The sequence below is a fragment of the Rhinatrema bivittatum genome, unplaced genomic scaffold (assembly GCF_901001135.1).
Source record: "Rhinatrema bivittatum unplaced genomic scaffold, aRhiBiv1.1, whole genome shotgun sequence".
Classification (NCBI taxonomy): Eukaryota; Metazoa; Chordata; class Amphibia; order Gymnophiona; family Rhinatrematidae; genus Rhinatrema; species Rhinatrema bivittatum.
In genome coordinates this window covers 51,966-76,948 of record NW_021820698.1, presented here as the reverse complement: position 1 = coordinate 76,948, position 24,983 = coordinate 51,966, and the positions used below count along the sequence as shown (strand labels likewise).

The window sequence follows — 24,983 nt, the reverse complement described above, 5'->3', positions numbered from 1 at the left end:
ATCAACCTAATTCGTAGCCAGGTTAGGTTAGAAATGATCTGTACCTCAAATTTATGAATAATACCCTTGTTAGTACTAGCAATGTGCCAAAGAGAGCCTCCTTCTGAAGGTCATCATGTGTAATTTTCACAGGTAACATATCAGGGAGTGTTTGGAAATTCCTCTGAATCAGACTAGTATGGATTCTTTTGTGCTTCCTTAGAGCAGATATATGTCTGCAACATTTATCAAAAATCAGAACGTTTAAAACATTTTGCAATGGTTATGGACTCTTTTGTGTTTATTAATATCACATTCAGAACATTTAAATGGTTTCTCACATGAGTGCAATTTTCTGTGTTTTAAGACTCGGCATTTGTGAAAAACATGGTTTCATAGTTTTTAGGATGGGACCTTTGAGTGAACCATTCATCACATTCAGAACATTTAAATGGTTTCTCACCTATGTGAATTCTTCTGTGGCTTTTAAGACCTGACCCTTGTGAGAAACATTAACCACATTCAGAACATTTAAATGGTTTGTCACCTGTATGGACTCTGTTGTGGACTTTAAGACCAGATTGCTCCTTGAAGAATTTATCACATTCAGAACCTTTAAATTGTTTCTCACCTGCATGGATGGTTTCATGGTTTTTAAGATAGCACCTTCGAGTGAAAGATTTATCACATTCAGAACATTTAAATGGTTTCTCACCTGTATGAACTCTGTTGTGGGTTTTAAGACTAGATTGCTGTTGGAAGCATTTATCACAGTCAGAACATTTAAATGGTTTCTCACCTGTATGAACTCTGTTGTGGACTTTAAGATTGGATTGCTCCGTGAAGCATTTATCACATTCAGAACATTTAAATGGTTTCTCACCTGTATGAACTCTGTTGTGGACTTTAAGATTGTATTGCTCCTTGAAGCATTTATCACATTCAAAACATTTAAATGGTTTCTCACCTGTATGAACTCTGGTGTGGATTTTAAGGTCAGATTGCCTCTTGAAGCATTTACCACAGTCAGAACATTTAAATGGTTTCTCACCGGTATGAACTCTGTTGTGGACTTTAAGAGTAGATTGCACCTTGAAGCGTTTATCACATTCAGAACATTTAAATCGTTTCTCAACGGAATGGATGGTTTCATGGTTTTTAAGATAGGACCTTCGAGTGAAACATTTATCACATTCAGAACATTTAAATGGTTTCTCACCTGTATGAACTCTGATGTGTGTTTTAAGACTAGATCGCTGTTGGAAGCATTTATCACAGTCAGAACACTTAAATGGTTTCTCACCTGTATGAACTCTGTTGTGGACTTTAAGATTAGATTGCTCATTGAAGCATTTATCACATTCAGAACATTTAAATGGTTTCTCACCTGTATGAACTCTGTTGTGGGCTTTAAGATTAGATTGCTTCTTGAAGCATTTATCACATTCAGAACATTTAAATGGTTTCTCACCAGTGTGCATTCTTTTGTGCTTTTTAAGATCTGACATTTGTGAGAAACATTTATCGCATTCAGAACATTTAAATGGTTTCTCTCCCTTGTGACTTCTCTGATGGACTTTAAGCCTGGATCTATATCTGAAACATTTTTCACATTGAGAACACTTAAAAGGTTGGTCTTGCCTGTGAATTTTTTTGTGTTCTCTCAGGTTTGATTTCTCAGTAAACCTCTCCTCATATTCAGGGCACTGAAATGGTCTTTCTCCAGAGTGAATTCTTACATGCCCTTCCATCTCAGCTTGGAAGAAAAAGCATTGTTCACACTGAGTGCTTTTTAATGGTTTCTTTTTTAGGTGATCTTTTCCATGTGCTGTAAGTTTTTGCTGTTCAACAGATTGTGAGTTTGTGGTGAAGTTTGCTGAAGTGTCAGTAATTTGAAATGGTCTCTCTCCTTCACTGAGTCTCTGAGTTTCCTCATGATTTGGGCAGAGGTTGAAATTTCTTCCTCGTTCAGAACATGCATATGGACTCTCTCCTTTCTGGACTTCTTCTTTCCACCTGGGTGATGCTATTCTACTGATTCTTCCTGCATACTCAGCTGAAGGACCTGGGCTTTCTCTGGAGGGGTCTCTCTCTTTCCATTCCTCCATCTGCTGCCCATCACACATTCTCTGCCTCTCACTATTATTCCTGAATCCATCTTCTGGTGGATAAAAGCGAGAGTATGATTACTAAATTTACAAAAATGGAGGGAGACGTATATAGGGAGATAGCTCCATCTAATTACTGAACGGCATTAGGGTGGCAATGGATCCCTATCATATATAATAGAGCCTGGTGCTGCTTGTAGACACGTACAGGTGGGCAACAGCACATGAACAGAGGGGAACAGACCATCTCTGACCTCATCCTGCTGGTTCTGTGCCTCTCATTCTCACCTCCAGTCTCTGCACCGATTCCCTTCACTCTGATTGCAGTCACTCACCAAAAACTCTGCCACGCCCTGCTGGAGACCTGGGATTCATTCAGGATCCGGGTCCCTGAATCTCAGATCTGTCAGCTTAAAGTTACTGAACTCTAATGACTTAGTAATGAGAATTTAACTGAGAGTCAGCATTAAAATTCACCTTCTATGTGGAACGTTTGAAATTCTCATAAGCCAAAGACTGAGTGTCAATTCCCATAGAATGACCACACTAAAAAGGTGAATAAAGATTCAATCCCAAATCTTACACAATTTACTGCAGTTTTTTAACGACCATCACAATAGGCTCTGCCAGTCAATAGACCTTCATCTGCCTTATATTTAACCAGTGGTCACAGTGACAATGCAAACTTTTTATATTTTGATCTTAAAATGCAAATAAGACACATCTGCTTGTCTCTTTTCTTCTTAAATATCACAAAAAAATCCAGACACAGGCTGTGTTTCAAAGCGGATTCTGCATCGGGGGAAATCACACAGGAAATCTCATAAGCGGTGATCCACGTCCTCATTCCTCCTTACATTCAGATGTATTGGCTCTGCCGGCATTTTAAACTTTCGGTGCCAATTTTTAACTTATTGCAAGTAGAGGAAGTTACAAAGAGACCACTGCTTAAATATAAGGCAGATGAAGGTCTATTGACTGGCAGAGCCTATTGTGATGGTCGTAAAATCTGCAATAAATTGTGTAAGATTTGTGATTGAATCTTTATTCCCCTTTTTACTTAGGTCCGTGAGAAATACTCCACAGCACACAGGAAGAAAGAGAGAAATGATGGCAGAAAAGGACCAAATGCTCCACCCAGTCTGCCCAGCAAGCTTACGCCAGTATCTGCTAGGGATGTGAATCGTGTCCTCGATCGTCTTAACGATCGATTTCGGCTGGGAGGGGGAGGGAATCGTATTGTTGCCGTTTGGGGGGGTAAAATATCGTGAAAAATCGTGAAAATCGTTAAAAAAATCGAAAAATCGAAAAAACCGGCACACTAAAACCCCCTAAAACCCACCCCCGACCCTTTAAATTAAATCCCCCACCCTCCCGAACCCCCCCCAAATAACTTAAATAACCTGCGGGTCCAGCGGCGGTCTGGAACGGCAGCGGTCCGGAACGGGCTCCTGCTCCTGCATCTTGTCGTCTTCGGCCGGCGCCATTTTCCAAAATGGCGCCGAAAAATGGCGGCGGCCATAGACGAAAAAGATTGGACGGCAGGAGGTCCTTCCGGACCCCCGCTGGACTTTTGGCAAGTCTCGTGGGGGTCAGGAGGCCCCCCACAAGCTGGCCAAAAGTTCCTGGAGGTCCAGCGGGGGTCAGGGAGCGATTTCCCGCCGCGAATCGTTTTCGTACGGAAAATGGCGCCGGCAGGAGATCGACTGCAGGAGGTCGTTCAGCGAGGGTTCCGGCGCCTCGCTGAACGACCTCCTGCAGTCGATCTCCTGCCGGCGCCATTTTCCGTACGGAAAATGGCGCCGGCCATACGCGTATGGCCGGCGCCATTTTCCGTACGAAAACGATTCGCGGCGGGAAATCGCTCCCTGACCCCCGCTGGACCTCCAGGAACTTTTGGCCAGCTTGTGGGGGGCCTCCTGACCCCCACGAGACTTGCCAAAAGTCCAGCGGGGGTCCGGAAGGACCTCCTGCCGTCCAATCTTTTTCGTCTATGGCCGCCGCCATTTTTCGGCGCCATTTTGGAAAATGGCGCCGGCCGAAGACGACAAGATGCAGGAGCAGGAGCCCGTTCCGGACCGCTGCCGTTCCAGACCGCCGCTGGACCCGCAGGTTATTTAAGTTATTTGGGGGGGGTTCGGGAGGGTGGGGGATTTAATTTAAAGGGTCGGGGGTGGGTTTTAGGGGGTTTTAGTGTGCCGGCTCACGATTCTAACGATTTATAACGATAAATCGTTAGAATCTGTATTGTATTGTGTTCCATAACGGTTTAAGACGATATTAAAATTATCGGACGATAATTTTAATCGTCCTAAAACGATTCACATCCCTAGTATCTGCTGCACTGTGCAGGTTACCCCCATGCTTATCAGTTTCCCAGACTGTAAAGGGCAGGGCCCTCGGATGCTGTTTGAATCGAATTTCCTTTAACCAGTGCCGTTGAAGCAGAGAGCAAGGATGGAGCTGCATTAACAAGGCTTAATTGTTAAGGGTAGCAACTGCCGCACCAGCAAGTTACCCCCAGTTACCCCCATGCGCTCTTTTCCTCACTTCCATCCTCGAGCCTTTAGGGACCCACAGTGCTTATCCCTTGCCCCTCTGAAATCTTTCACTGTTTCTGCCTTCACCGCCTCCTCCGGAAGGGCATTCCAGGCCTCCAACATCCTCTCCATGAAGAAATATTTCCTGACGTTGGTTCTGAGTCGTCCTCCCTGGAGTTTCACTACCTGACCCCTAGTTCTACTGATTTCTTTCCAAAGTGAAAGGTTTGTCGATGATTGTGCATCGTTAAAACCTTCCAGGTATCTGAAGCTCTGTATCCTATCTCCCCTGCTCCTCCCCTCCTCCAGGTACAAACATATTTAGGTCCCTCAGCCTCTAACATTGCTCTAAGCTCCAATGGCAACAGGTAATGTGGAAAAAAAGGATTTCCATTCACAAAAAGCAGGAAGTAGCTTGCTTGTTACAGCGGTTACTACCCCAAACCAAATATACCTGACCAAATAAGCCTGATACTTCATTTTCAATGCATATCCAGTATAGAGCTCTGCTTCAATGGCAGGGGGGAAAGACTGATACTTCACTTTCGAAGCATATCCAGCATAGCTCTCTGCATCAACGGCAGGGGAGGAAATTTTTGACAATTCATGCATATCCAGCATAGCTCTCTGCTTCAACGGCAGGGGAGGAAATTTTTGACAATTCACGCATATCCAGCATAGCTCTCTGCTTCAACGGCAGGGGAGGAAATTTTTGACAATTCACGCATATCCAGCATAGCTCTCTGCATCAACGGCAGGGGAGGAAATTTTTGACAATTCACGCATATCCAGCATAGCTCTCTGCATCAACGGCAGGGGAGGAAATTTTTGACACTTCACGCATATCCAGCATAGCTCTCTGCATCAACGGCAGGGGAGGAAATTTTTGACACTTCACGCATATCCAGCATAGCTCTCTGCATCAACGGCAGGGGAGGAAATTTTTGACAATTCACGCATATCCAGCATAGCTCTCTGCATCAACGGCAGGGGAGGAAATTTTTGACACTTCACGCATATCCAGCATAGCCCTCTGCTTCAATGGCAGGGGAGGAAGTTTGACAATTCACACATATCCAGCATAGCTCTCTGCATCAACGGCAGGGGAGGAAATTTTTGACAATTCACGCATATCCAGCATAGCTCTCTGCATCAACGGCAGGGAAGAAAATTTTTGACACTTCACACATATCCAGCATAGCTCTCTGCATCAACGGCAGGGGAGGAAATTTTTGACAATTCACGCATATCCAGCATAGCTCTCTGCATCAACGGCAGGGGAGGAAATTTTTGACACTTCACGCATATCCAGCATAGCCCTCTGCTTCAATGGCAGGGGAGGAAGTTTGACAATTCACAAATATCCAGCATAGCTCTCTGCATCAACGGCAGGGGAGGAAATTTTTGACAATTCACGCATATCCAGCATAGCCCTCTGCTTCAACGGCAGGGGAGGAAGTTTGACAATTCACACATATCCAGCATAGCTCTCTGCTTCAACGGCAGGGGAGGAAGTTTGACACTTCACACATATCCAGCATAGCTCTCTGCTTCAACGGCAGGGGAGGAAATTTTTGACAATTCACGCATATCCAGCATAGCCCTCTGCTTCAACGGCAGGGGAGGAAGTTTGACAATTCACACATATCCAGCATAGCTCTCTGCTTCAACGGCAGGGGAGGAAGTTTGACACTTCACACATATCCAGCATAGCTCTCTGCTTCAACGGCAGGGGAGGAAATTTTTGACAATTCACGCATATCCAGCATAGCTCTCTGCTTCAACGGCAGGGGAGGAAGTTTGACACTTCACGCATATCCAGCATAGCTCTCTGCTTCAACGGCAGGGGAGGAAATTTTTGACACTTCACGCATATCCAGCATAGCTCTCTGCTTCAACGGCAGGGGAGGAAATTGTTGACAATTCACGCATATCCAGCATATCTCTCTGCTTCAATGGCAGGGGAGGAAGTTTGACACTTCACGCATATCCAGCATAGCTCTCTGCTTAAATGGCAGGGGAGGAAGTTTGACAATTCACACATATCCAGCATAGCTCTCTGCTTCAACGGCAGGGGAGGAAGTTTGACACTTCACGCATATCCAGCATAGCCCTCTGCTTCAATGGCAGGGGAGGAAGTTTGACAATTCACAAATATCCAGCATAGCTCTCTGCATCAACGGCAGGGGAGGAAATTTTTGACAATTCACGCATATCCAGCATAGCCCTCTGCTTCAACGGCAGGGAGGAAGTTTGACAATTCACACATATCCAGCATAGCTCTCTGCTTCAACGGCAGGGGAGGAAGTTTGACACTTCACACATATCCAGCATAGCTCTCTGCTTCAACGGCAGGGGAGGAAATTTTTGACAATTCACGCATATCCAGCATAGCCCTCTGCTTCAACGGCAGGGGAGGAAGTTTGACAATTCACACATATCCAGCATAGCTCTCTGCTTCAACGGCAGGGGAGGAAGTTTGACACTTCACACATATCCAGCATAGCTCTCTGCTTCAACGGCAGGGGAGGAAATTTTTGACAATTCACGCATATCCAGCATAGCTCTCTGCTTCAACGGCAGGGGAGGAAGTTTGACACTTCACGCATATCCAGCATAGCTCTCTGCTTCAACGGCAGGGGAGGAAATTTTTGACACTTCACGCATATCCAGCATAGCTCTCTGCTTCAACGGCAGGGGAGGAAATTGTTGACAATTCACGCATACCCAGCATATCTCTCTGCTTCAATGGCAGGGGAGGAAGTTTGACACTTCACGCATATCCAGCATAGCTCTCTGCTTAAATGGCAGGGGAGGAAGTTTGACAATTCACACATATCCAGCATAGCTCTCTGCTTCAACGGCAGGGGAGGAAGTTTGACACTTCACGCATATCCAGCATAGCATCCAGCATAGCTCTCTGCTTCAACGGCAGGGGAGGAAATTGTTGACAATTCACGCATATCCAGCATAGCTCTCTGCTTCAACAGCAGGGGGGAATGAAGAAAGGTGGATCTATATTCAGGCAACAATCAACAAGGACTGAATTACATAGTCTGAATAAACAGATAAGCATGGGTGTAGCTTGCTTATTGCGGTGGTTAATACCCCTAACTAATTAAGCTATTTCACTTAGATGCAGGTCCAACACTGCTCTCTACATTAATGGCAGGGGTGGAAGGCAAATAGAATAAAAAAGGTTACTAAGAGCCAAGAGTAAGAGATAAGTATGTGAGAGAAAAAAAGTGCGAAAGCTTGTTGGGCAGACTGGATGGCCATTTGGTCTTCTTCTGCCGTCATTTCTATGTTTCTATGTAACAGAGGGGAAGAGACCACGTCTGACCTCACCCTGCTGGTTCTGTGCCTCTCATCCTCACCTCCAGTCTCTGCTCTGATTCCCTTCCCTCTGATTGCAGTCACTCACCAAAAACTCTGCCACGCCCTGCTGGAGACCTGGGATTCATTCAGGACCCGGGTCCCTGCACCTCAGTCCTGTCAGCTTAAAGTAACTGAACCCTAATGACTTAGTAATGAGAATTTAACTGAGAGCCAGTAATAAGATTCACCTCCTCATGTAAAGTTTAACATTCTCCATAGCCCATATTTTATGATAAATTAATGTTCTGCTCACCGCTCTTGGCCTCAGCCTCCTCCTCTCCTCCCTCCTGCTGGTCGCTGACAGGAGGATCCTCCATTTTCAGGATCTCTGCTGTGGGGTCAGGACTGTGACCTCGGCTGCCTGTTAGAGAAATGGGAAAACATCTTCAGCCTTTAACCAGTCTTGGACCCTGACACAAGAAAAGAGAGAAATGCAGAGTAAAAGACAGGAAAGAGGAGAAGAGGAGGTAGAAATGGGAGAAGAGAGGGGGGAGGGAAATGGTGGGGGAGGATGAGAGAGAGGGAGAAGAAAGGAAAGAAAGATCTGAACATGAAAGAGAAAAGCAGAAGGAATGGAAAGAGAGCAAACAAATTCTCCACACAAGAAAGGTCAGAGGTCAGGGACATGATTTAACGCCTCCTCCCCGCTGTGTCTGGCCCAGAGGAGGCCTCGTGTCTCAGCAATGTTTGGATCGGCCCAGCAGTACCTTTAATCCAAGCTGCATCGCCTGCTTCATGCAGCTCCTCACAGGCGCCTGGGATGCTCAGGTTCCCTCTGTCCTCAGATCTCGGGGGCTCAGTCCCACGTCCTTCTTGCTTAAATCGGATTAAAATGTCAGGGGTGACACTGGTGGAGCCTGGGATGGGAAAAGATGGTTACAATATGTAGAAATGTTACCCTAGAGCCTGTATTATCAGTGCAAGTGAGCTCAGGATTATGCTGTGTTCATAGACACTGCCACCAGTGCAGCACTAGGAAAGGAGGGTGCTGCTGTGCTGATCATCATCAGAAATCCATTCTATCAGAATCCTGATCATTTTAACACCGAGGTGGGAGACCTCATTCCTCAGGATCTACAAAATAATCTGGTGTGGTTACTGCTATTGCAAAAACATGCTGAACATTTCTACCTCAAAGAGTATTTTTGATAAAACCAGATGTTTTTTATCCAGCTGCCAGATTTCAGAAATCTGATTCTCCCTGGCTCCTCCGCTTCATTATAATTATATGAGGCAGGGTGGGAGATGTCACTAGAAGGCTCCAAAGCCAAGGAATTCTTAGAGAGGAGGGCGAGGGAAGGTGGAAAGGAGACTCCTGGAGAAGAGGACAGGATATGAAGATGACGGAGGAATGTGCAGAGGAAACGTGAGAGAATATTTCTTTACTGACAGGGGGGTGGATGCCTGGAGTCCCCTCCTCACAGAGGCAGCAGCAGCATGCAACCAGTCAGAAAATTTACACAGATTTAGGACGGACACAGAGGGCGGTGGTAAAGGCAGGTGGGGAGCAACGGGTACAAGAAACGAGGGAGGGGCCTGTGTGTTAGCTCAGTCGTATGGAAATCCAGAGGGAAGAGGAGGGGAGAATACAAGGCGAGGGCAGGGAGTGGTACTTGCCTGTTACAGGAGGGTGAATCCCTTCAGTCGTCTCTGATTCAGGAGGATCCAGGAAGGGCAGATCTGCCTCTTGTTTAATGCTCAGTGAGAACACGGACGTAACAATCGGAAGGCCTGGGATGAGAAAACAAACGAGTCTAGGAGGAGTCACCCAGGACCTGCTAATATTATATTAGGAAATGGATTGGAAGTCTCCAAATGTTTGATGTTAATGCCCCATCTCCTGTGATCTGAAAATGCAGAGCCCTTTAAATCCAGAACATTTACTTACTGATGCTGGGGTCCTTCATGGTTTCTTTCCCCTCCAGCTCCCAGTGCTGAGGGAAATATTTCTCATCTTCCTTCTTAATCTTGAATACAACATCCGGATTAAGAATTGAATAACCTGTCAATAAGAAATAGCAAAATTACTTATAAATTGTACTTGTGCAGGCCTGGGAGCTTTTATTTGTTCTCTGTTCTGATGCAGACGTGCGTCTGTGTGTGTCTGTCTGTCTGTGTGCGTGCGTGTGTCTGTGTGTGTGTGTGTGTGTCTGTGATTGTGAGTGTGTGTGTGAGTGTGTGTGTGATTGTGTGTGTGTCTGAGAGTGTGTGTGTGAGTGTTTTTTTGAGAGTGTGTGTCTGTGTGTGTGTGTGTGTGTCTGTCTGTCTATGTGTGTGTGTGTGGGTGTGTCTGTCTGTCTGTGTTTGTGTGTCTGTCTGTCTGTCTATGTCTGTGTGTGTGTCCGTGTCTGTGTGTCTGTCTATGTGTGTGTATCTGTGTGTGTCTGTCTATGTGTGTGTGTGTGTGTCTGTCTGTCTATGTCTGTGTGTGTGTCCGTGTGCGTGTGTGTCTGTGTGTGTGTCTCTGTGTGTCTGTCTGTGTGTGTGTGTGTCCATGTATCTGTGTCTGTGTGTGTGTCTGTATGAGTGTCCGTGTATCTGTGTCTGTGTGTGTCTGTATGTGTGTCCGTGTATCTGTGAGTGTGTGTGTCCGTGTATCTGTGTGTGTGTGTGCATGTCTGTGTGTGTGTGTGTGTGTGTCTGTGTGTGTGTGTCTGTGTGTGTGTGTCTGTGTTCACAGTTTTGATGGATATTTGTGTGTGTGTGTCTGGGTGTGTCTGTCTGTCTGTCTATGTGTGTGTCTGTCTGTCTATTTATGTCTGTGTGTGTGTCCGTGTATCTGTGAGTGTGTGTGTCCGTGTATCTGTGCATGTGTCCTTGTGTGTCTATGTCTGTGTGTGTGTCTGTGTGTGTGTCTGTGTGTGTCTGTCTATGTGTGTGTGTGTGTGTGTCTGTCTATGTCTGTGTGTGTGTCCGTGTGCGTCTGTGTGTGTGTCTCTGTGTGTCTGTCTGTGTGTGTGTGTGTCCATGTATCTGTGTCTGTGTGTGTGTCTGTATGAGTGTCCGTGTATCTGTGTCTGTGTGTGTCTGTATGTGTGTCCGTGTATCTGTGAGTGTGTGTGTCCGTGTATCTGTGCGTGTGTGTGCATGTGTGTGTGTCTGTGTGTGTGTGTGTGTGTTCACAGTTTTGATGGACATTTGTGTGTGTGTGTCTGGGTGTGTCTGTCTGTCTGTCTGTGTGTGTCTGTCTGTCTATCTATGTCTGTGTGTGTGTCCGTGTATCTGTGAGTGTGTGTGTCCGTGTATCTGTGCATGTGTGTCCTTGTGTGTCTATGTCTGTGTGTGTGTCTGTGTGTGTGCCTGTGTGTGTGTGCGTGTGTCTGTGTGTGCGTGTGTCTGTGTGCGTGTGTCTGTGTGTGCGTGTGTGTCTGTGTGTGCGTCTGTGTCTGTGTGTATGTGTGTGTGTCTATGTGTGTGTCTGTGTGTCTGTGTCTGTGTGTGTCTGTGTGTGTGTGTCTATGTGTGTGTGTCTGTGTGTGTGTGTCTGTGTGTGTCTATGTGTGTGTGTCTCTGTGTCTGTGTGTCTGTGTCTGTGTCTGTGTGTGTGTGTCTGTGTGTGTGTATGTGTGTGTGTCTCTGTGTCTGTGTGTGTCTATGTGTGTGTGTCTCTGTCTGTGTGTGTGTGTGTCTGTGTCTGTGTGTGTCTGTGTGTGTGTGTGTCTGTGTCTGTGTGTGTCTGTGTCTGTGTGTATGTGTGTGTGTATGTGTGTGTGTGTGTGCGTGTGCACGCGTGCACATCTTTGGGTATTTGTGTGACAGAGCTTGGTGAGAAGAGACATTTGCAGGCTGCCCTTTGATTAAGGTTAAACCTTGGAGGGTTTCTGGTGCAGTCATTTCTATTCCTGACCCTCCTAGCTGGAGGCATTGCAGGTGCCAGTGCTCTCTGCCAGCCTGTGCCCTCCTGGAGAGAAGGACTCCCAGCTTCATATCAGGAGCATCTGAGAAAGAGTTATCTTTGTATCCCAGGACTTGGGTTTTCCTATCTAGAGGCCAGTGAGAGGGAGAGAGAGGATATTTGATCTGTGAAATATATAAAATGGTGCAAAAAAACCATAGAATATTTGAATTTTCTTTTCTTCACTGTTTACAAAACATATTTTAATAGAAAGTCATTGTTAATATAATTTATGATATATAAACATCCCCACAAGCACGAGTGCTACCCCAGCCACACAAACAGACACCACCCACTGAAAGCGTCACTGATCTCAACGAGGACCCGAGTTTTGATGACTGCAGTTAGTCTTCTGCAGGGGATAAGTCCAAGCCATTAAAAACACGATGCACTCTGCCCAAAGTACAATTTCACCCCATACAGTAATCAGTGCCCAAACTCACATAAGATGCATTTAAATGTATTATTTCACAGTATAATTGCCAATATTTAATATGTTCCGCCCGATGTCTTGGTTTGAGCCCACTGGTACCCATGAGATGAACCTCTGTCCCTCCTGTGTCAATACTTTAGAGACGCTGCCAGCTCTCCTAAAAGTCACCCGAGAAATCACAAAGAACCTTTGTTCTTCTACCCTGTGCTCCTTTTAACCTACAATGACCTCCCAGCGGAGCCCCCTCCTTCCCAGTACAATCCTGGTTCTGACCCAATATATACCCGACTACTGCAAGGGCACAAAAATCGCATACATCGCTTGGGATGACCGACAATCCTATCCTGCCGGAAGTCTACATTCTCGCCGTTGAGTTTATACAAAAAAAGTGCGTTGACTTCAAAAACACAAGAGCATGCTGGACGGGACGCACACCGAACTTGTCCAGTTTGTCTCCATGGTACTTAAATCTGATCAATTGCCTGGACTTTGCTTGAAGGAGGAGCGTGAACAAACCTAGAAACCTGCGCCTTAACAGACGGTATGAATAGATTAGCAAGATTCACGTAAAGCGTCCCTTTTATATGTTCCTTTATGCAAGACCTTACGTAATCTCCAATCTGAAACCTCTGCAGGAGATCTAAACATTGGAGCACACAAAGAATCCCGACTTTCGTAAACCCGCAATTCGAAAAATGCTCTATGTTCCTGATGGCACTGTTAGCTAAACTGAAGATCTGGATCCAGAGTATTAATCCACTGTACAAACTCTTGTAATGAATCCAATGGACCAAGCCAAATGCACAGGGCATCATCGATTCACCTTTTCCAAGGGATTATATATTTCCAAAACTCAGATCCATAAATATGTTGACGTTCGCATCGGTCAATGTACAGAAGGGCAACCGAAGGGGCCATAGAAGACCCCCATCAGTTTGCCTTTAAATCTGATGATAGATTATATCTTCAAATAAAAAAGAACTTTTCCTTAGCACAAAACTAGGGTCCTAGTTGGGATTAGGAAAGTTTTTAGTTTGGGGGTGGTGGGTGGATTGGGTAGCACTCATGCTTAGGGGGATGATTATATATTTTGTATTGTATTTACAGAATATGTTTTAATAGAAAACTATTAACAATGAATAAATACAATCTAAATATTTTGTATATTTCATGCAATTGCATTGGTGCCTTCAATGTAACAATACCGTGGTGATAATGGATCTGTGACATCTGGTTACCACAGTGGGGAAGTGAGCTCCTTGCACTTTTCAGCTTGGAGAAGAGACGACTGAGGGGGGATATGATAGAGATGTTTAAAATCATGAGAGGTCTAGAACAGGTAGATGTGAAAGGAAAATTATGTTTCTTACCTGATAATTTTCGTTCCTGTAGTACCAAGGATCAGTCCAGACTGCTGGGTTATGTCTCCCCTCCAGCAGATGGAGTCAGAGAGAAAACTGAAAGCACCTCCCAGATATACTGGTGCGCCACCTGCCGTCCTTCAGTATAATGGATAACCAAACAGAAGAAGAAGAGAACTCCTCCGCACACTTAGCCAAATAACCATGGCAACTGTCTAGATCAAGTAGTAAGGAAGGTAAAAAACAGTAACCTCGTGCAGAAAAGGCAAAGCGCAAACAATGCAAACACCAATAGAACGCAATGCGCAAAACGAAGAGAACAATAAATCTGCAGCCCCTAAGGCATTCCTTCCCCAAACGAGAAAGAAGGAAAAATTCCACTTACCTTGTGCAAAGCGGAATTGTGATAGAAATGGGAGTCGAGCGGATTCTCCTACGCACAATATAGGGCGGGCGTCTGGACTGATCCTTGGTACTACAGGAACGAAAATTATCAGGTAAGAAACATAATTTTCCTTTCCCTGTACGTACCAGGATCAGTCCAGACTGCTGGGATGTACCCAAGCCGCTTTAAATGGGATGGGACCCCGAGAGTCTCGCTCGAATTACACTACTGCCAAAAGAATCAGCCGACGGCCCACGAACATCCACCCGATAATAACGAGCAAAAGTACGTAATGACTTCCAAGTGGCTGCCCTGCAGATCTCCTGGCTAGAAACCAGAGGATTCTCTGCCCAGGAAGACGCCTGAGAACGCAGAAAGTGGGCCTTAAGGCCGTCCGGAACGGGCTTACCACAACCAATGTACGTGGACGCGATCGAGCCCTTCAGCCAACGGGCAATAGTGGTCTTGGAGGCCTGTAGTCCCTTTTTTGTGGCCCCTGCCACAAGACAAACAGGTGATCCGACCGTCTGAAGGCATTGGTGAACTCCAAATAGTGCAAGAGCATGCGACAAACATCCAAACGCTTCGACTCGGACCCGTGAGAAGACTTCAGCTCCGCCTCCGAGAAGGATGGTAAATCTACAGACTGATTAACGTGAAAAACCGACACAACTTTAGGCAAGAACGAAGGAACCGTACGTAACGACACCCCGGAGTCAGAAATGCGCAAGAACGGCTCTCTACACGAGAGCGCCTGCAGTTCCGATAAGCGACGGCCACTAAGAACAATGTCTTGAGGGTGAGATCCTTTAAGGAGGCTCGCCTCAGCGGCTCAAATGGCGCGACGGTGAGGCCCTTGAGTACCAAATTCAAGCTCCAGAAAGGACAAAGGGCTCTGAGAGGAGGACGCAAGTTTCGAACACCGTGCAAGAATCCGGCCACGTCCGGATGCGAGAGAGGATCCTTCAATCTTTCCTCTCAAACAACCCAGAGCCGCCACCTGGACTCTCAGAAAACTGTAAGCTAAACCCTTCTTCAGACCATCCTGTTGAAAAGTAAGGATATCCGCTATCACTGCACGACGAGGCTCAACGTGGGCGGTCGCGCACCAGGAGTCAAATACTTTCCCCACCCCGGCATAAGCAAGTGTGGTAGAAGGTCTCCGCGCGCGAAGCAAGGTAGAAATAACCGGTTCCGAATAACCTTTCTTTCTCAACCGCCTCCGTTCATAAGCCAAGCCGCCAGACAAAAGCAATCCGCCAGATCGAAAAATACTGGTCTTTGACAAAGAAGGTTCGGAAGGTGGCTCAACCGTAAGGGCCCGTCCCTGGCGAGATTGACTAGGTCCGCAAACCATGGTCTTCTTGGCCACTCGGGAGCCACTAGAATCACTGGACCTTGATGGGATTCTAGACGTCGTAACACCTTGCCGACTAAGGGCCAGGGGGGAAACACATAGAGTAGGGTGTGACAAGGCCATGGAATCGCTAGCGCGTCCGCCCCCTCCGATCCGTGTTCTCGCCTCCGGCTGAAGAAACGCGCTGCCTTGGCGTTTAGCCGGGTTGCCATCAGGTCTAGTCGCGGCACTCCCCATCGCCGGGTGATGAGACTCATTGCCTGGTCCGAGAGCTCCCACTCCCCGGGATCCAAGTACTGACGACTGAGATAATCCGCTTGGACGTTGTCTACGCCTGCGATGCGAGTAGCCGCGATGCGAGCCAGGTAGCGTTCCGCCCAGGTCATTAACAAAGACGCTTCGACCGCCACCTGCTGACTTTTCGTGCCGCCCTGGCGATTGATATACGCTACCGTGGTTGCGTTGTCTGTCAGGACTCGAACTGCCCGACCCCGTACCATCGGCAGAAGCTGACGCAAGGCTAGGCGTACCGCCCTGGTTTTCAGACGATTGATGGACCAAGAAGCTTGATGAGGGGTCCACGACCCTTGCGCCGCTCGCGATTGACAGACTGCTCCCCAGCCGGTCAGCCTGGCATCCGTCGTCACTATGACCCAAGGGGGGGGGGCTCGAGGTCCACTCCTTGTAAAAGATTGTCCGGGACCAACCACCACGCTAAGCTGGACCGCGCTCGGATTTCTGGTCCCAGCGAGAAGGAAGAGCCCTTTGCAACGGCCGCATGTGAGCAAAAGCCCAGGGCACCATCTCCAGAGTAGACACCATATGTCCAATGACTTGCAAAGAATCCCAGGCCGTGGGCAACGTGAGATCCAGAAGTCTCTGTACCTGAAACATCAGATGCTCCATTCCCTGCCGAGTCAGGAATACCTTGCCTACCAAGGTATCGAAACGTGCTCCCAAAAATTCCAACCGTTGACTCGGGAGCAGCTGGCTGTTTGCAAAGTTGACCACCCAGCCTAGCGACTGCAGTTGCTGTATCACCAGCTGGACTGCCCGGTTGCACTCGCTCTCCGATTTCGCCCGGATGAGCCAATTGTCCAGGTAGGGATGCACCAATATTCCTTGACGTCGCAGGAAGGCCGCGACTACCACAAGCACTTTGGTAAACACCCTCGGAGCCGTTGCTAGGCCGAATGGAAGGGCGCAAAACTGGTAGTGTTCGCCCAACACCATGAATCTCAGAAATCTCTGATGACGTTCCCGGATTCCGATGTGGAGATATGCCTCGGCTAGGTCCAAGGAAGCCAAAAATTCTCCCTTGTGGACGGCCGCAATAACAGACCCTAGAGTTTCCATGCGAAACCGGGGAACGCGCAAGGCCTTGTTTACTCGCTTCAAATCCAGGATAGGACGGAACGTACCTTCCTTCTTTGGGACTAGGAAGTAAATGGAATAGCAGCCCGTCCTTACCTCGTCCGAGGAAAACGGGCAGCACTGCTCCTAGGGCCCGTAAGTGATTTACCGTTTGGGCTATAACCAGTTGCTTTTCTCGAGGCCCGCAAGGAGATATCATAAAAAAGTCCCGGAGGGGCCGAGCAAAGTCCAACTCGTAACCGTAACGCACCACGTCGAGGACCCATTGATCTGACGTGATTTTGACCCACTCCTCCCAAAACAGGGACAAACGACCTCCGATTCGGGGGAAGGAGGAATGGGTCAGCGCGCCTTCATTGCGAGGGTTTCCCGGCGGGCAATGGCTGGGAGGATCCCAATCGCTGCGGTCGCCTGCCTCGAAAGGAAGGAGACCACGATTGAGACCTCGGGCCCTGCTGTTTCTGGGAAAAAGAGCCACCCCTGCCGTAGTGAAATCTGCGCTGCCCCCGAAACCGGGATCGCGCATTCCCGAAAGGCCGAAACTGACGGGGCTTGTCTTCCGGTAATTTATATACCTTATTATCCCCCAGGTCTTTGATGAGCTGAGCCAATTTCCCACCGAACAATAACTTCCCTTTGAAGGGGAAGGCGGCTAGACGTGATTTAGAGGAGGCATCTGCCGACCATCGACGGAGCCAAAGTAACCGCCGAGCCGCGACTGCCGAAGACATAGTACGGGCAGAGGTTCTTAATAGATCATACAAGGCGTTCGCCGTGTAAGCAACCGCAGCTTCTACACAGTTAGCCTGCTCCGCCTCAGCCGGCGGAAGTTCCTGTGTGGTAAGCAATTGCTGAACCCAGCGGAGAGTGGCTCTCTGCACCATACTGCTACAAGCCGCTGCACGGACCCCCAGGGCCGCTATTTCAAAGATGCGCTTTAAAAGAACCTCTAACTTTCTATCTTGGAGATCTTTCAAGGCTACTCCTCCAGTGACCGGAATGGTAGTATGCTTAACCACAGCGGTGACCGCCGAATCAACGGACGGAACCTTAACGATCTCCAAAGAATCTGAGGGCAGGGGATACCACTTAATCATTGCCCTACTCCCGCGCAGCGATGCCTCTGGAACGTCCCATTCTTTAGAAACAAGCTGCACTACCTTGGGATGTAAGGGAAAAGTTTGAGGGGGGGGATCTCCAATTCCTTCAACACATGCAGGATGAGAAAGTTAAGCTCGTCCTTGCCAAATAAGCGCAACACTTCGGGGTCATCTCCCTCGAGGGACCCCTGTAGGTCCGAGACCTCCGGGCCTGCGCCATCCGGAGATTCCTGGGTAAAATCTTGGCCCTCCAGGCCACCCGTACCCCCGAAAGAGATATTTCCCGTTCCTACTGGAGCCACAGCTTTTCCAGGGAGCTCAGGCTTACCTGGGATAGGAGACACCCTAGGGACCTTGCTCCCAGCCTGCCTCTTCCTCCAAGAATGCCTGGTGCATGAAAAGCACAAACTTTGATGAGAAAGGCACCCTCCGTTTAGTTGAGCCTGAAGGGGGAGGGGCTGGAGGAGCAGCTTCCGACCCACAGCGTGGGCTTAAGGCAGGCGGCGAGAGAGGAGAGAGAGAGAAGAGAGAGCCTCCTCATCTGACGCTGAACCCTCATTTTGCCACGCTGTCAAAATGGCCGCCGGCTCCCTCACACAGGGAGGCGGGGCTGACGACCGCGCGGCAGCCAGTCTCCCCTGTCGCGCCGAAGACGACTGCAAAGTGCCGCTGCGGGCAGCGCTCGGCCCCAGGGAGGGTCCCTCGCCCCCGGGAATGCAACGGGAGCAGAGACCCTCCCTGGAGAGTCGCGCCCCCGCCCTACCACAGGCCGTACAGGCCGAAGATCGCGGCATGCCGAGACCGGGACAGAAGACACACCGAAGGTAAGAGTTCGCACAGCCCCAGAAAAGCGCGCCAAACAGCAGCTCGAGAAATCGCCGGGTGACTCAAAATCCACCCCCTCCGGAGTCCCTGGTAAGCGCGGCAGGCTAGGGTTTTAAAATAGGGCACTGCCTGCAACCAGCAGGCCTTACGTGTCCGCGAAGGTTCAAATTTACAAATTTTTTTTTTTTTTTTTGTAAAATGAAAAAACCCTCTTCAGCTTATGCTGGCAAAGATACCCCTAAAGAGGGGAGGGGGGAGGGTGACCGGCCCACCGGTAAGCTCTCCCCCGATACCAAAGGGACACTTAATCCGGGTAAACAGGGAGAGCGAAGCTCTCCACGCCTGCCTGAAACCCCTTAGAGCACTGCTGTTAACTTAATAAATCCAAAAATCTTTTTTTCTTTTTTTTTTTTTTTTTTTTAAACTAGGGAAACCCCAGTTGATCTAGACAGTTTTGACAGTTTGGTCAGAAAAAGAGAAGAAAAGACCTAAAAGAAAATTTTTGTCAGGACAAACCGCAGGTTATGTCTCTCATCTGCTGGAGTCAGAGGAAATACTGAAGGACGGCAGGTGGCGCACCAGTATATCTGGGAGGTGCTTTCAGTTTTCTCTCTGACTCCATCTGCTGGAGGGGAGACATAACCCAGCAGTCTGGACTGATCCTGGTACGTACAGGGAATCGGTTATTTACTCTTTCGGATAGTAGAAAGACTAGGGGGCACTTCATGAAGTTAGTATGTGGCACATTTAAAACTAATCGGAGAAAGTTCTTTTTTACTCAACGCACAATTAAACTCTGGAATTTGTTGCCAGAGGATGTGGTTAGTGCAGTTAGTATAGCTGTGTTTAAAAAAGGATTGGATAAGTTCTTGGAGGAGAAGTCCATTACCTGCTATTAAGTTCACTTAGAGAATAGCCACTGCCATTAGCAATGGTTACATGGAGTAGACTTAGTTTTTGGGTAATTGCCAGGTTCTTATGGCCTGGATTGGCCACTGTTGGAAACAGGATGCTGGGCTTGATGGACCCTTGGTCTGACCCAGTATGGCAGGTTCTTATGTTCTTATAATCAGGTGGAGCTTGCTCATCTGAAGCTGGGCAATAGGTCATACACATTACCTCCTCCAGACCTGCACACCAATGGGTTAGTTTCTATATTTGCATAATATGGTTAGTACTATTCTCTTCTCTCACATATGCCAATAATACCGCATTCATGTAAGCTGAGTCCAGAAGGTAGGAGCAAAACTTAATGTGAGGTTTGACATATTTCAATATCCTAACAGCCTTGGCTATTTCCAGATGTCTGACCAGTTCCATCTTCTTGTGCTTCTATTACCTTTCTGCTTCTTCATGACCTCCAACTCTTCTGTCTCCACAGAGAACCCCTTATAGCATCCTTACACTAGTGCAGAGCTAACATATGAGCTCCTTGCACAGAAGCTGGAATCAGAAGAGTAAATCCTCCCTCCTGCTCCTCTGTCCCAGCTTTAGTTGTAGAGAAAGGAGAGAGACTCCAGCTGGTCTACTTTAACCTATAAAAGATTCATCTTCCAGCACAGAGCAGCATCTCGTGCCGGGCCTGCAGCAGAGGTGTCTCTCACCGGGCCCTGGGGAGCCACAGCAGCTCCTGTTGGACTTGGCATGAGATCAGAAGCCAGACTGTATATTATATGTGCCCAAGGGACCTGGCACCTGGGATTATTCCAGCCCTGATAAAGTGGCAGCAGCCATCCTGCAGTGTGTGTGTGGGTGAGAGATGATAGAAAAGGCAGACTTACCCCGGGACATGAGGACGCCGTGAATCTCCTTGATGACCTTCTTGTACAGCTCCTTCTGCCATTCTCCCAGAATGTCCCACTCCACTTCCCAGAAATAAGCAGCCACGTCCCTGAACGTGACCGATGCCTGGAACAGCAAACAGGACACCCTCAGGTATTTTAAAAAGCCATTTATGTGCATACAGTGCCCTTACAGGTGAGGATCCTACGGACAATGCAATGGCATAAATAGTAGCAATTTTTAAAAGCCACCTGCCAAGTACATTTAAAGGTGGAAAACCCTATATTAAGGGGGTCATTTTCAAAGGAGTTACGTGCATAAATGTAACTACTATTGTAGCAATTTTCAAAAGCCATTTACTCACGTAAAGTGCACTTATGCGAATAAATCCTATGGACGATTCAATGGCATATATTGTAGCAATTTTCAAAAGCCCACTTACTCGAGTAAAGTGCATTTACATGCGTAAAACCCAGATTTACACATGTAAATGCTTTTTAAAATCTGCCCCTAAGTGTATAAATGGTTTTTAACATCCGGCCCTTAAATATTCCTTGTGGTGCATAGCCTGCCTGACCCCCAGACAAACACTGGAAATCTGGAAGGCTGGATGGAAGGCCGGAGCTTGGGGACATGGGGCTTAGAGTACAGCGGCCAGAGCAGGACCCCCAGATGTTGAAGAGCAGGGGAGGGAGTCCCATCCAGAGGCTGACGGGGGTGGGAGGGCTCTCTCCATACCCGCGTTTCATGGGTATTTCTTGAGGTAATGTTGGTGGCCGTTGTACTGACTCCTCCTCCCTCCCCAAGGACATCCTGACCTCATCTCCTCATCCCCACTATCCCTCCCCTTGCACAGCTTCATATCTCAGTGCCCTCTCTCCTTCCCTCTCCTGAATCCCGGAGTCCCGGGCTTGAAGGCTGTCACTCCCTCCCCTCCTTGGCTTGGTTAGCAGAAGAGCTGGGCCAGTTCTGGCAGAGCCCAAGTAATAACCCAGAGCACAAATACCTCAAGAGCTCGGCCCCTGAAATGGAGCAAACCCCAAGGCTCTCCTCTATCACTCATCCTCTTCAATATATAATCTCACACTCCTCACGGCCATCACAAGCTGACACGGACTCAAAGTCTCCATCTCCATCTTAGAAACAGGGACAGAATGGAAATCCTACGGAGATCAGCAACTCAGCGAGACTTGATAACCCCCCTCACCCCACTCATCCCAGGCGTTATCACGGGGTAAAGAGCCTAAGAGCCAGGCCAGACTCCACGCTGACCATGGGAAAGCCAAATAGCAACACTGACTCCGCAGGGTGAAAGAACTACGCCCCTCTCTACAACCAGGCGACCTCAAACCGGACCTGCAGGCAGCGGCACTCATACACCCCAGACTATCGCATGGGCCTCTGCAGTGGCCTTCCTAAAAAGATAAACTGCAGTCAGTCCAAAACGGGGCCCGCCAGAACTATCACAAGCGGCAGGAAAGGGGAACAGGTCTTCAGCTCCCTAGGCATCAGATTCCAGCTTCTGAGCCTCTCCTTCAGGGTCAGGAGGAGAACGCTGACCCCCACGTACCTGAGAAGGTAAAAGAACAATCACCCACACAATAAATCCCCTCTCATGCCAAAAACAACTGCTCCTCACCCTAACACTCTGAGAGCACAAAAATAACCAGAACCTTCGCAGGAGCAGCACCAGAACCATGAAACCCAAATCCCACCCGCTACCTGCAAGGAATCGCTGGCTGCATCCATTTCTGACACCAACTAAAAGCAAGAGAGTTCATGCAGCGGGCGAACACCCTGAGAGTGGTGCATCACCCCCATCAAACATAAACCCCACACGTGTCCACACACGCCAGGGCATACACACCAGCAATGCTCTAAATCAGACCTAACCGGTCCCCATGCTTGCTGGATGTACATAAATTACTGAATTAACTGACTGTAACTCTGACCCTGCACACAGAACACAAACCATTAGTGAATTAACTGAATACGTTGTTCTTTGTGAGTCCTAACCCCCATCTATTGCATGCACACCCTTAGCAACACTCCCCAGTGCTTCCTAACCCCTACTATAACGCTCTGATCTGAGTTACCCACCTTGAAGGGCTCACCAGGCATGGAAGAGGGAGGAAATGTGCCGAGTACAATTAAGGATAAATGTGGAGCAGAGAGAGGAGGGGATGATGGTGACAGAGAAGGGAAGGAATAGAGGTATGGTGGGAGGGGCTGGCGCCTGAAAGTGGAGAGTGCAGGGATCAGACCTGTGGAAGGGGGAAGAGAGAAACAGTGTGGGTGTGTGCAGGAGTGTGTGCACATGTGTGTGAGAGCGTGTGCATGTATGAGAGGGGGTTCATGTGTGTGCATGGGAGAGAGTCTGCACCCTCCCTCCCCCCCCTAACCTCTGCTGATCTCGGGGTAAGCAGAGCTCAAACCTTCCCAGGGCTGGAAAGATCTCTGCCCTGTGCTGGCAGGAGGGGAGCCTGGAAGAGTTGCACAGGGAAAAGGTTTCCTTTACATGCACAAGAGGACAGAGAAGGATTTCTTACCGGATCAGACACCAGGGCACACATTGCCCTCCTCTTTTCCCTCTCAGTCCTGCAGGTGCTGGGAGGGATTCAGAGGGGGCAGGGCTGATTCCTGGGGGCTCAGATAAAGCCCCTGCTCTCCCCCTCTGCAGGGATTTCCGGTCCTGGGGAGGCAGAAAGTTTCTGCTTTTACTCTGAGTCTGCAGGCAGAGAAAGAAAGCAGGAGCCGGAGCATGCGCAGAGCTCCCGGCAGAGGTCAGGCAGGAGGGAGGGGGGATGCTCACTCCTTAAGGTGGATCCGGGGAGAGAATCAGCTGCAGAGGGGGAAGAGGGAGACAGGAGCAGCAAGTCAGGGAACTGCTTTATTCCTTAAGGTGTATCCGGGGAGAGAATCAGCTGCAGAGGGGGGAGTGGGAGACAGGAGCAGCAAGTCAGGGAACTGCTTTATTCCTTAAGGTGGATCCGGGGAGAGAATCAGCTGCAGAGGGGGGAGTGGGAGACAGGAGCAGCAAGTCAGGGAACTGCTTTATTCCTTAAGGTGGAACCGGGGAGAGAATCAGCTGCAGAGGGGGGAGTGGGAGACAGGAGCAGCAAGTCAGGGAACTGCTTTATTCCTTAAGGTGGATCCGGGGAGAGAATCAGCTGCAGAGGGGGGAGTGGGAGACAGGAGCAGCAAGTCAGGGAACTGCTTTATTCCTTAAGGTGGAACCGGGGAGAGAATCAGCTGCAGAGGGGGGGAGTGGGAGACAGGAGCAGCAAGTCAGGGAATTGCTTTATTCCTTAAGGTGGATCCGGGGAGAGAAACAGCTGCAGAGGGGGGAGTGGGAGACAGGAGCAGCAAGTCAGGGAACTGCTTTATTCCTTAAGGTGGATCCGGGGAGAGAATCAGCTGCAGAGGGGGGAGTGGGAGACAGGAGCAGCAAGTCAGGGAACTGCTTTATTCCTTAAGGTGGATCTGGGGAGAGAATCAGCTGCAGAGGGGGGAGAGGGAGACAGGAGCAGCAAGTCAGGGAACTGCTTTATTCCTTAAGGTGGATCCGGGGAGAGAATCAGCTGCAGAGGGGGGAGAGGGAGACAGGAGCAGCAGGTCAGGGAACTGCTTTATTCCTTAAGGTGGATCCGGGGAGAGAATCAGCTGCAGAGGGGGGGAGTGGGAGACAGGAGCAGCAGGTCAGGGAACTGCTTTATTCCTTAAGGTGGATCCGGGGAGAGAATCAGCTGCAGAGGGGGGAGAGGGAGACAGGAGCAGCAAGTCAGGGAACTGCTTTATTTCTTAAGGTGGATCCGGGGAGAGAAACAGCTGCAGAGGGGGGAGAGGGAGACAGGAGCAGCAACTCAGGGAACTGCTTTATTCCTTAAGGTGGATCCGGGGAGAGAAACAGCTGCAGAGGGGGGAGTGAGAGACAGGAGCAGCAAGTCAAGGAACTGCTTTATTCCTTGTGTATCTATGAACCTGTGATTTTCTGCTTGGGAAATCCTTCTTCTCCCCACACTCAGCTCATCCCCACCACATTATTTCCCCTTCTCTCTCCCCCCCTGGCATTTGTCCTGGCACCTTCAGATTGCAGGCCAGAGCCAGCCTCATGCCCGGTCCACGTACAACTCTCCGCTTCCTGCTTGCCCTCTGTAGATTTAGGATTTTGCCATTCCAGGCAGAGTTGGTGCTATCGCCCCCCACCCCGGAAGGTCAGACAAGACGGAGGAGATGGCCTGAGGCACAGCCTCATTTCCCTGCTGCAGATCAGTTTGTATTCTGCAACAAGAATTAGAAATATCTGAAGCGCACTGACAAACAGTTCCAGGTTTCATTTTCCTCGCTAGCATCTGTATCATTTGTTTTGTTTTTATTGGGTGAGAGCAGGGGATCCTGTGTGTCAGCACAGGGAGAAGATCATGGGGATGGACAGGGGGGAGAGAACCAGAGACTGAGGAGAGGGA

At 48.7% G+C, this 24,983-nt stretch overlaps 1 protein-coding gene across 1 annotated transcript; it reads right to left on the bottom strand.

Annotated features, from left to right (window-relative positions):
* Positions 1-249: 249 nt before the first annotated feature.
* On the bottom strand, positions 250-23,255 carry LOC115081964 (oocyte zinc finger protein XlCOF6-like). The gene is given in 7 exon segments (XM_029586204.1): positions 250-2,140; positions 8,259-8,366; positions 8,713-8,862; positions 9,623-9,736; positions 9,894-10,007; positions 20,517-20,643; positions 23,067-23,255. Coding segments are annotated over 7 exon segments (2,436 nt in total). The 5' UTR covers positions 23,091-23,255; the 3' UTR covers positions 250-341.
* Positions 23,256-24,983: the final 1,728 nt, after the last annotated feature.